This window comes from Rhyacophila brunnea, unplaced genomic scaffold (assembly GCF_057557595.1).
Source record: "Rhyacophila brunnea isolate RB1 unplaced genomic scaffold, BYU_Rbru_1.0 scaffold_18, whole genome shotgun sequence".
Lineage (NCBI taxonomy): Eukaryota > Metazoa > Arthropoda > Insecta > Trichoptera > Rhyacophilidae > Rhyacophila > Rhyacophila brunnea.
Genome location: NW_028232837.1, coordinates 30,221,067 through 30,233,354, shown reverse-complemented (window position 1 = coordinate 30,233,354; position 12,288 = coordinate 30,221,067). Strand labels below are relative to the sequence as shown.

Below are 12,288 nucleotides of genomic sequence, written 5' to 3'. Positions count from 1 at the left end.
AGTATACGACCGTCACTATTATTTCTTTCCAAATTACCAATCGTAAATTTAACACAGCGAAAACGGAACGGGAATAATACGGCATCACTCGAAGAAGTGTATATTATAGTTGATAAGTGAAATTTTAATAATACGTTAAAATTAGGTATAAGAGGATGAAAGTAGAGATTGTATGCTTGTGAAAAAAAAAAATGAGTCAATAAGCCGTAAATTTCTCAACGGGGTTTCAATAATGAAAAAAAAAAAAATAATAATAAAACGTGAGAGGCACCGCAAATCGGCGCGGCGCGCCTTTGGAATAGGATATCGGGCGCGTAAAACGAAACAACAATTTTTTTTTTTTTTTAAATAAAACGGGTTTCACTAAAAATAAAGTTTTAAGTTTACTGATTCAGTAAATAAATATAATGAGAGGGTGGAATATTTCAATTTTTAATATCAATGTGATTTATACAGTCAATACAATGTTGCAAAATAACTATGGGTATTAGGGTAAAATATTAAAAGTGATAGTAAGTGCCATAAGTACAATGGGAATATTTTATATAAAATTAGTGGCTATTTAATGTATGGGGTAGGAGTAATTAATAAAGTAAATTCGAATAAATTTAAAGTACAGGAAGTCTAATGAACGAATAAATTACTAAAGAAAGAAAAAGAATAAATACAGATGAAGACAATTTGGAAGCACAAAGGGAGCCACCTCTCGAAGTAAGCGCATCCAAAGGCAGCGTAGCCGAAAATTCATGATACCAAAGCTTGATGGTGTGGAGAGTGCGCACTCTCCTTTCTCGCGCAGGTTCATGGAGAGACTAGGGACGTGACGCCTGAAAGATATCGTGAAACAACAAGAGGTACTTCCGAAGTGTAACCATCTAAAAAGGAAAGGGAAAGGGATACTTATTGTGAAAATCCATCCTAGTACCTGTGAGAAAGCCGTGCCGCCGTCAACGAGCCTGGCCGTTGTACCGCTATACGATGCCTTGCCCGCAGTAATAGGAACAGATGGAGACACAGTATCTGTCCGTGAGGTGATACTCCAGAGACCAGCAGATGAGTGGAAAACTTTCCACAGAAGGATATCCGCTGCTCGAAACGAGCCTGGCTCAATAGTAACGCCACTACCACGCCCTGGTTGCAAAGGCAGACGACGCCAAACGAGGTACGCTCCTATTGCACCAGAAGAAGAAAAACGTAACACGAAATAATAATTCCGAACGAGGGCCAAACGTCTACAAATGTAGCCTCTCGGAATACAAAAAAACTGGACAGCCCAAGAGTCAAAGACTGCAGCTCTACGACCCCTCCGCTGACCAGTATAAAAGAACGAGAAGAATAACAAAAACATTACGAAAACAAAATAAACGCACGACATTACAGGAGAAAAATAAAATAATAATAAATTATGACAAATGATAATAAGAAAGGAAAATAAATCAAACTCTGACTTATTCAGGAGCATTGCTTTGAGCAGGAAAATAGTAATTAAAATAAATATAGAAACAATACGTAAAGTTAGTTGTTTTTTTTTTTTTTTGTTAGAATAGTTAGATTGTAGTTGAATATAAACTGTTATCATGCCATGTATTTAACGGATGAACAAGGAATTGGATGGGTGGCCGATGAGATCAGGGCGTACCTTTCGACTTTAATCCAGATGGGGCGAATGATACACCCCTGTTACAGGCGGGCTTCTCCCGGTGTAAAATAATCATTTAGTAGCTCAAGTCGAAACGTAACCCTGACCTCTAGAAACGGCTTCATAAAACATCTAATCTGATTCCTTGCTCAACCACGTAAGTATTTTTTATTTATAAGTAAGGGCCTTCGTCCGGTGTGTGAAAATGACATATTGGGCGGAGGTGTAATTAAGATAAATTTAATTTAATTTAAAAAGTATAAATGATGATGGATGAAAGCGATAATTTTAAGACTAAATATAAGTATTTAAATATAATAAATTTTGCCGCGCTTGTCGGCAACGTCCAAATTTCGACGCGCCTGCGCCAGGGTCAGGCTCGTGATTCGCCGAATCAAAGATCACGCGATAAAATTTGGCCAATCACGAGAGTCCCTTTTGCTGGAATGGCGTGGGTACGCGAAGTTTGAAAAAGAAAAAAGTAATTAGTAAGCGTCCCCTTTCCGATAGGATAGGACCTGCGAAACTTATTGTTAAAACAAAATATGTAAACGTTTAAAGAAAATGTAAAATATAAGAAGACCACGTTACGAGCACGAAAGACCGAGTTTTATTTATACTCCAACCGTTTTGAATTTTTTTTTTTGTGAATCCGGGGTTCGATGGACTCCTGAGCTAGCCGCTGGAACCCCGGGGATCTCACGGTCTTTCTGTAACTAACTTAATTATTCTTTAATTCTTTGAAGACAAAAAATAAAATACGTTATCATTCTGTTACAGTATCATCGCACCCTGGTATTAGACGATTACGAGCTGCTGGAAAAATGTTCTACCAATGGGGAGAGGTTAGTAGGAAAAAAATTATTTACATAATATTACGTAGTTAAATTATTATAATATCAAAACTGTAGATACGAGGGTGGGTCAATAAGTCCTTAGAAAAGCCGACAGGTGGCGCGACTAGTACTGTAAGCGGTTTGTTTTCATGCAGCGGCACTACCGATTCAGTATGCTGCGAAGTTTCAATCAGATTGGTCGGGTTGTTGTGTGTTTCTCGTACATTTAAAAAAAAAATTTGCTTGTGGAAAATGGAAAAATGGAAAATGGAGAAAATTGAGTTTAGAGCTGTTATTAAACATTTTAATATAAAAGGGTTAACAGCAAAGGAAATAAAAAATGAGTTGGATTTAGTTCACGGCATATCTGCTCCTTCACTTGCAACTATTTATAACTGGTTAAATGAATTTAAACGTGGTCGTACATCAACAAAGGATGAACCACGCTCAGGACGTCCTGTAGAGGTGACTACACCAGAAATGATCAATAAAATCCACGATATGGTGTTAAGTGACCGAAGATTAAAGTTGAGTGAGATAATTGAGGTTACAGGGATCTCAAAAGGTAGCGTCATTTCTATTTTACATGACAAATTGGGCATGAAAAAAGTTTCTGCAAGATGGGTGCCGCGTTTGCTCACAGTCGACAATAAACGCAATAGGGTGGTGGCCTCTAAAGCCCTGTTGTCGCTCATGCAACGCAATCCGGATGAATTTTTTAGTCGCTTTGTGACTGTAGATGAAACATGGATACACCACTATACTCCCGAGACGAAAGAACAGTCAAAGCAGTGGATTGCGAAAGGCGAACCATGTCCAAAGAAGGCGAAAACCGTAAAATCAGCTGGTAAGGTTATGGCTACTGTATTTTGGGATGCACGTGGAATTATTTTTGTTGACTATTTGGAAAAAGGAAAAACAATAACAGGGGATTATTATGCATCTTTATTGGACCAGCTAAAAAACAAAATTGAAGAAAAACGGCCTCATTTAAACAGGAAAAAAATCCTCTTTCATCAGGACAATGCCCGTGTTCACACATGTTTACGATCAATGGCTAAAATTGAAGAATTGAAGTTCGAATTGGTCGACCACCCACCGTATTCGCCAGATTTAGCCTCCAGTGACTTTTTCCTTTTCCCAAACTTAAAAAAATGGCTAAGTGGACAACGTTTTTTTTCAAATGAAGAAGTCATCGATCGGACAAATGCTTATTTTGAGGACCTTCCGAAAACTTATTTTTCTGACGGTTTAAAAGAAATTGAGAAACGTCTAACCAAGTGTATTGAGCTCCAAGGAGATTATGTTGAGAAATAAAAAAAAAATACAATAATAAAAACTGTTTTAATGCTTTTTTCTAAGGAATTATTGACCCACCCTCGTACATACATACAGAATTAGCAAGTTTTTATATGTAATTTATAATAAGAAGTTTCTTTATAATGTATGTGATTTTAAGGCGTTATGTGGAAGATTAGAAGAGATGATGCAGGAAGACAGGCAGCATGTTGCTCAAGTAGTTGCCATGGTAACAGATCCTGAGAGACAAAAAGAGCTTTTGCAACAAGATGAGGAAGAGGATTTCTTAGATGAAGGTATGTCTATTTGTGAGATACGAATTATTTTGTGCAATTTACATAAACAATAATGCCTCATTTCTCTAACAAAAAAAAATTATGATTAAGGGTCAAATGCGTACTTAGATGCTTAAGTGGCGAAAGCAACTCTTAATCTTACGCCGCTGAAACCGGTGACTTAGTGAAAGTGAAGCAACCCATTTATTCTTATAATTCTTATAATTCGGAACATGATGTTAAATAATTTAATACAGTAAAATCTCGTTAGTAAGAATACTGATAATTCGAAATTCGCCTTAATTCGAAATTTTCCTGAAAAAAAAGTCCCTTGAACATTATTTTCATATAAAACCATACCTTTAATTCAAATTTCGTAACTCAAAATGATTTCAGAGTCCTAGCATATAAAAATATTTAATAAATCGTAATAAGGTACACTATTTCATGGGCTAATCATTGAAAATTGTGACAGACTTTTCTTAAAACATCAAAAATTACTTATTTTATGAAGTTAATAAAAATAATCCTGACATTTTATCACCCATTTCGGTAGGCACATCTATGATCGGAAACGAAATTAATGAAAATCAAAAATTGTTTTTTTTTCAAAATTTTAATATTTTACATTTCGTAATTCGTAATTCGAATTTTTTTTCGATCTTCGGTCCCATGGAATTCGTATTAACGAGGTTTTACTGTAACCCTTTAATATAGAATCTTCACTACTGTAACACAATTTTTAAAAGCGACTTAATTTTTTTTTTCAGCAAGTGTCCGTCTACCCGGTGGTCCGATCGGCGCCGAATGTCCCATAGCGCTGCGGCTAATTGCATGCATGCTGCTACTGGAGATAACGGCGTTCCTACGAGAGACTTACCAGAACCTGCCCAAGATGAGCTCCCGGGCGTCGGTGAAGGAACGTCCGCCGCCCTGGGAGCGAATATACAGGTCGTTGGTGCATATATTGAGCCATAAATGTTACATGTTACACGTCTCTCTCTCTCTCTCCCCTTTTTCTTATATTCTATCTGTCGCTGCAGTTCCTAAAGCATGACGATTTTAAAGATTCATTATTTTTTTACAAATACCGATAATTAGCTGACATTTTTTTACAAGACAGTGCTTTTACATGAATAAAAACATCAAATGTATTTTCAGATGATTATTATAAATAATTCGATGAATGAGTAAACGTCTGATTAATTTTTCATCTGAGGAATGATAATTAAATAATTTTAAATTCATTTGACATTAAAGTATTTTTGTCAATTAAAGTATTGCATCAATTTGAAATATTTTGTCAAAAGGGTGGATCTGCAAAAACATTTTTTTTCAAAACTGTACATACCTTAGAGTAATAATATAAAGAGAGTGTCTATTTTTCGGCAAAATAAATCCGTGTTTTTTGCGTATAACGCATAGTAGAACCTAAATTTTATTGTTATTAACTTAACTATGAAACGTTATACCACCATGTTGCTTCTCAGTACTGCTACCAATTTAAACACAACATAGTTAACCATATTTTCAAATAAATTAACTAAAAATAATTACCACTAATTTTATAATTAACACAAAAAATAATTCTGCAAAACGTGCGCGCAGTTTTTAAATGAATGTACTCATTCAAATCCATATTTATCGGCGACGTGTACAAAAAATATTTAGTTCAGCCATGGAAATTCTATCTTACTCTTACGCAAATCACAGAGATATAAGCGTACTTACTGCTTTCTCACTTGCACTTATGGTTTGTTTCTGTTCAGGCCTTGGTATATACGCAAGATTTAATAATGTAACATTGGTTTTATTAGAATGATCGTAGAAAAAAAATGGGAAGAAATGATAAAGTGATAGGAGATCTTTTAAATCCCACTTGGTCCATAATTTTTTTTAAAGATTTTCAAAATTATATACTTCGGTATTATTTTTATTTACTATTTTTATATTTAATATTTTTTAAATTATGTTAAATGTCTATGTTTTTGTTTCTGTAAATACATCCTTTTGCTACTGGAAAGTTATGTTAGTGTGATGTGATGTAAATTCTATAAATAATATGATTATTGATGACAGTCAGTTATTCTTGTAGAGGCACTTGCAACATTTGAGCATTAAAATGCAGTTGATTAACGGATTGAGTTAGGTGTTTTTGTATAAGTGCTTAGGAACTGCCGTTTTGTTATGCGTGAGCCCTGCATCGCATCGTGCTCATTTAATGTATTGGCCAGTACTGCTGACTATACTGTGTTCATTTAAAGTCTGGAATTAAATTATTAATTACTTATTCATAAAAGAGAGACTAATAAGTTTTTTTGTTTCAATTAATAATGGGGAAGAGACTTTTTAATAATTTGGACTGATGAGAGCCTAAAGAGTGTAAGTCAGTGTCAACTGACTTTCAACCTTTCCAACTGGATCTGTCAAATGGATATTCATCAGCAAATTTTGCCGATGAACACATAATATATACACAATATTAAAAACAACATCGTTCAATCTGTTGTTCTACAACAAGATGTTTGACAAATTTACTTATACCAAAATACCAAATCTTACAAAATACCAAATCACATAATGGATATTACATGAATCATAGAATCAGTACAGCATTATTTGTTTATCGAGTGAGCAATCGAAACATTAACTAAAACAAATTAACAATTAACAATCAAATTTGTTTAAAATGAACCTATTAACTTGCAATAATAGTTTTGTAAAGAAAAGAAATCTATTGGCTTTTAGATTGTTTTGATTGTTATTCGATTGCACAAATTGTTTGTACTAATACTAATCAATACACTGCACAAAACTGACTTTAATTCCAGACTTACTGTTTATTTCTATGCATCATTGATTGTATGCCGGATGCGGCCGTACATTGGCGTTGTAAATGTTTGCGGGGAGAGTTTGAATATTGTGATGTTAATGTACAAAATGTTCATATTGACTGTACATTATATATGCATTCAGTGTTAGCTGGACTATATTATATTATATATATATATATATTATATTATGTTTGTTATCTCGACCACAAGCTTGGTTCCTTCGATATCCATACCTACATGGAATGCCGACTCATCTCATTGAATACATCTCATTCACTTCTCAAGTAATTTACTTCCTACCTTACCTCTTTTATACTAAACTTACTTCTCTGATATCGATTGACACTTGACACAAATGGAAAGGATCTCAGATTTTTTTAAACACTTGAAATGAACATAAAGAACATCAGTGACCTCAATACACTCAGGATTTAAAATTTAAAATAAAAATTAATTAAAACTTGAGATATTATCATCATACTTAAGGGTAATAATGGCAAAAGTTCATATACATTGATAGATCTGAATTTTATAATTTTATTTTATCGTAATCGAATTATAATTACGAATTACAATAAAATAAATAGATATTATCTTTGAATTTAGAATAATGCCATTATTATTCCTATGGAGAGTTATTATAATAAGTTTTTAATATTCCAAATCATTTTTTATTATATCATCTCTATAATATAATAAATATCTTTGAAGGAAGGACTTATTCAATTTTAGTTCTGCGTCCTTCAAATAATAATAAATTAACAACATACTAAATCCACTTACAGATATTATTACACTTAATTTATTATTTAAATTAAAACTCTGTTAAACCATAACGGTTTTATGATCTATAACCTCACTGAATATTATATAATGCTATATATTGATTCATTTATATTAAATTTAAGGTCTTTTTCATCTGAATGATTGATTTACAATCTATCTATGTCTACATAGCCTTTCAATAGATTGAAACATAATTTGTAAATTTAATATTGTAATTCGTAAATGTTATTCTGTAATTCCTTAATTTTAATCTCCTTGTTTGTAAAATTTCCCACACGTGGAGGATTTGAAAACTTAAAGCGAATGAAATGTTTTCCGAAGCATCCTCTCATAAAATCATAACCTTAAATGTAAATACCCAAATGTGTGGAAAGGCTTTATGTGTTCCCCATATCCTGACGGCTGTTAACCTACATATGTGCTCATCACTCCCCATTTTGAATGTTCTCGTGTATAATCAATATTTTAAGCATTTTATACTTGGCATGGAAAAACCGTGAGTATGACATATTTATGTGACATGTTTTTTTTTTGGCTTTGCAATCTGCAATTTGATTTGAATTGAATATTCATTTAATCAAAATGAGGTTTGTATTGTGTATTATGATAGGATAATAACAACACTTTGATTACATAATCACTATTGTCAACGTGAAATACAATATTTTATTTTGTTTTTTTGCCACTTAAATTTTGAAGCACACATAAAAATTAAATTTAAAAAATGACAATTTGGCTCTCCGCATACATAATATGAAGATATTTAAGTCATAAAAAAAACAAACCAAAATTATATTTATAATTTTACTTTGACAATATGATTTTGTAGAATTAAATGAATAAAAGTTTTTTTATTATAATTTGATTTTTCATCACCAGTGACGACTTGAAACATAATTTTGGCCACTGTCTACAATAATATGGTTTAGCATGATGCCGCCTGCAAGTTCTAGCAGAACAGCTGGCAATTGCCAGTTGTTCCTGTTGCTAATTATAATAATTAGGTATTTTATATACCAAAAAACTCAATCAATGAAAGTTCAATGATCTCATTATACGGAAATGACATAATATTCTTACAGAATTTTAAAAAGTATTCACTGCTCGAATTAATTGTCTTAGTTTTGATACGCATAAACGGAGAAACCCGATAGAAATAACAGTGGCATAAATTCAAATAATTACTGAGTATCAAAAAATATGAATTTTGCGAAACAAAATATAACTTCAATTACTTTATTGGTAATTTATACTAATTGATATAAATTGTGTACTTTTCCATTTGTCATATTTTGTCATGGGGGTTTTCTTTTTATTTTTGACATTTGCAGTCACTATGAACTAGCTAACCAGTGTTAGTGCATAGTGCCTGAAGATGCCAAAAGGTGAAACCCAGGTCGCAAAAAATGTGTGGGATGGAATATAAAACTCAAATCAAATTAAAATTCCATCAAGTACCCTCAGTATCCTAAAGCAACCAGCTATGTAGAATAACTGACAGAGATTTTGAGCTTCTGCATTAATATGCCATCTAATGACAATTGTGATTTAAATAATATAAAGTAACACTTGGTCTTCTTAATTTACACATAATAAAAAAAAATGATTACCGATTCTTCAGAAATACTGAACAATAGTATTTTTGGAATTGTGCCACTCTTCGGGGTATATATATAGCTTGTAACAAGTAGATATTGGGTTGAAATGGAGCGGTTAGGGTAATGGGGCCAAAGGGGGGCTAAGTGGCTTAATGGCTAGAGGCGGTTCGGCTGTTGACAGCTAGATGTAATTGATCAGTTTGGGTATACTGGATCAGGGAGGCGAACCGGCGGTGGAGCATGGCGCTCTCCAGCATGGGCCAGTCGCAGGCTTCCGCTCAGAGCCTGCAGTCCATTGCTGGAGACGCCGACCGAAAGATCTCCTTCGTGCTGCATGAGCCCGAGAACGAGTCAGAGGGGAGTTCCAATGCCACTGTGAGTACAAAATTTTCTTGTCAATTTGTACGACTCAATTGAGGTATCGGTTGATTAGCCATGACAGTTTCAGCTGACACTTAACCTAATTAAAATTTCAATATAAAAACATATTAAATGTTAATGTCGACTCCTTAACCGAAGGAGACAAATAAACAGATCAAAGGTTATTTTGTCACATTAAAAACATCACAAATCTAGCTAAAAAATCAATATCGACTGTAGAAATGAAAAAGGGCATAACCCTCTGTTTGTTAAAAATAGGTTTAATTGCATAATAACATTGTACACGACTAAATACACGTTGTGTCCAAAGAATGTAAGCGGCGAAATGCCGATTTATTATTTAAATTTAGCTAGCGATTTAAAAAAAAACAAGAAGGAAGTGACGTGGGAAAAACGACTTAACCATTATTTTTGTTAGTTTTTTTAATTAATTCAATAAGTAATATCAGATTATAAATTTAAAAACCAAATCAATTATTATCATGCACTTCAAGGTTATGTCTATTTTGTATTTTAACTTTGACGAAAACCTTGACAAAAACGTTTTTTTGCCTCCTATAAAATTTGATTTGTGTGGATGACGCCCTTTTTCCTTTCTACATTGATATAATTATCATCATATGATATAATATGCTTTGATAGAGAGCAAGTGCTCTTCTAGCATTTCTATATTTTAGAAGCCCCATTCTGTATTAATCTGAAATCCATAAATGCATAACACCATCAATTATTGATTGTAGTTACCTAATATTAGAATTTTTCTTATACAGTCTAGATCAGTGTTTCTCAACCAGTTGTCCGCAGAAATTACCTGATGGCCTGTGAAGTTTTGGCATCCAAATGCCTACGTTAAAATTCCAATAAAATTTTCAAAACCCATATTATCTGCAAGTGTTTGTTGTTCTTAAAATAAATTAATGGTTTCATGTGACGAAATCAATTGCGATCAGACGTCATTATACGTTACTATATAAATAATATATTTATTTCTGTGTTTGTGGTCCGCAAACAATTTCTCCTATTTTCAGTGGTCCACATGTGTAAAAAGGTTGAGAAACACGAGACGAGAAACAAAAGACTCTAGATAACCAAATACCCGGATAATTAAATTTTAATTAAATGCAACTTTCTTAATACAATGTAAATTTTCAGCTAGAGGATGGAACCCCTACAGCCGTTGACGAAAAGAAAGCTCGACCTCGCATTCCCCCAACCGGCGGCAGACCATTTCTTCTGCGCCGAGGTACCCAGCAAGGATCTGCTGGCCCCTCCACGCCACAGTCGCACGCGCCCCCTTCGGGTCTCACAGCTCTGTCGGGGCTCGGCCCCCAGCCTCTTCTCCCGGCGCATGTCCAGCACGCCCATCCCACCGGATCCTTCAAGAGAAAGTCACTCAAGCTGCGTCGCAACACCAAGGAGGGGAAAGAAGTGGAGGAATGTAAGTGGACATTATAATTTCTTATCATGAAAGAATGCCTGAATCATAAATATGTAAAGGAACATCATAAGAATGAAGTTAATATTTAAAATCTCTATCGTCCTTGTTTACAGCCATCATTGCACGTTGGAAAAGTATTGTTATATTACAAAACTCACTCGTATTTAAACTTGATTCTATGTAGAAACAAAATTTAGAAATTTCCTGTACCTATTATTAAACATTTTATACACATGTAAATACACAAGTTTTGTAATATTAACTAAACAGTAGCATTTAAAAATTGACATTTAAGATATTTATACACCTTTTAGAAAATCGCTATTCTTAAAACAAGTTTGGTAGAAAGCTACATATTATATTTTTTTATCAATTTTATTCATTGTATCTAGTAATTTTGTTATTAAATTATTATCTTAGTTAGCATTATCCTCCTTTCCTTTCTCATTAAAACTGTAGTAAGAACAATGCTTTTATTTTAATTTTAAATTAAGAACATTCTAAAATTTTAAAAGCAAAGTAATTGAAATAAATTATTTAACAATCTCTTCTAGTTCAATTGTATTTCTAGCTATTTTTATTAACATTACAATAATAGTAGATTTATGTAATTTAGTTTAAGTAGATATCTACTACAGTGCAACTTCTGTTATAAGAAATAACACGTCACTTCGACTTTCTATGGGACTTAAACTCCACTTACTCTTCAACATAGATCTCTATTCCTCTGCCCTTCCACTGCTTACTATAAATCCTCTGTCCATTTCACTTGGGTACCTACAACTCTAAACCTGCCTCCCGCTTTTCATACTACATACATCCGCTCAACAATATAGAAGTTGCACTATACCTATGTATATTTTGGAATGCTTGCAATTCTACATCTTAGTTGTTCATTATTGATAATTCACACACTATGTAGCTATAAGTAGTTAAAAACGTATGAAAGGAATATACTAACTTGTGCAAGGTAAAAGGCGAAGCAAATATCATAATTAGATTGTATATATAGAAGAATTAACCATTTCAAAAAAAATATTTTTAAATGATGACTACACAATAAATCCTTTAAATTAAATAGGTATGTAATGAAAATTTTTAAAACCAAAATTAAAGATCCAAGAACTAAGGACCGGTCAAAGAATTTAGACTATAAATATAAGGAGAATACCAGGGAACACAAAAATAATTGGAACTGGTTT

The 12,288-nt window shown here is 33.2% G+C and overlaps 1 protein-coding gene across 1 annotated transcript in view; it reads left to right on the top strand.

Moving 5' to 3' along the window:
* unc80 (unc80, NALCN channel complex subunit) overlaps positions 1–12,288 on the top strand; it is a 104,043-nt gene that overhangs the window by 42,980 nt on the left and 48,775 nt on the right. Inside the window, exons 27-32 of the mRNA XM_085945058.1 lie at positions 2,420–2,484; positions 3,935–4,070; positions 4,820–5,000; positions 9,486–9,642; positions 10,801–11,086; positions 11,200–11,220. Coding sequence (XP_085801184.1) covers positions 2,420–2,484; positions 3,935–4,070; positions 4,820–5,000; positions 9,486–9,642; positions 10,801–11,086; positions 11,200–11,220 — 846 coding nt within the window. The remainder of the gene's footprint in view (positions 1–2,419; positions 2,485–3,934; positions 4,071–4,819; positions 5,001–9,485; positions 9,643–10,800; positions 11,087–11,199; positions 11,221–12,288) is intronic.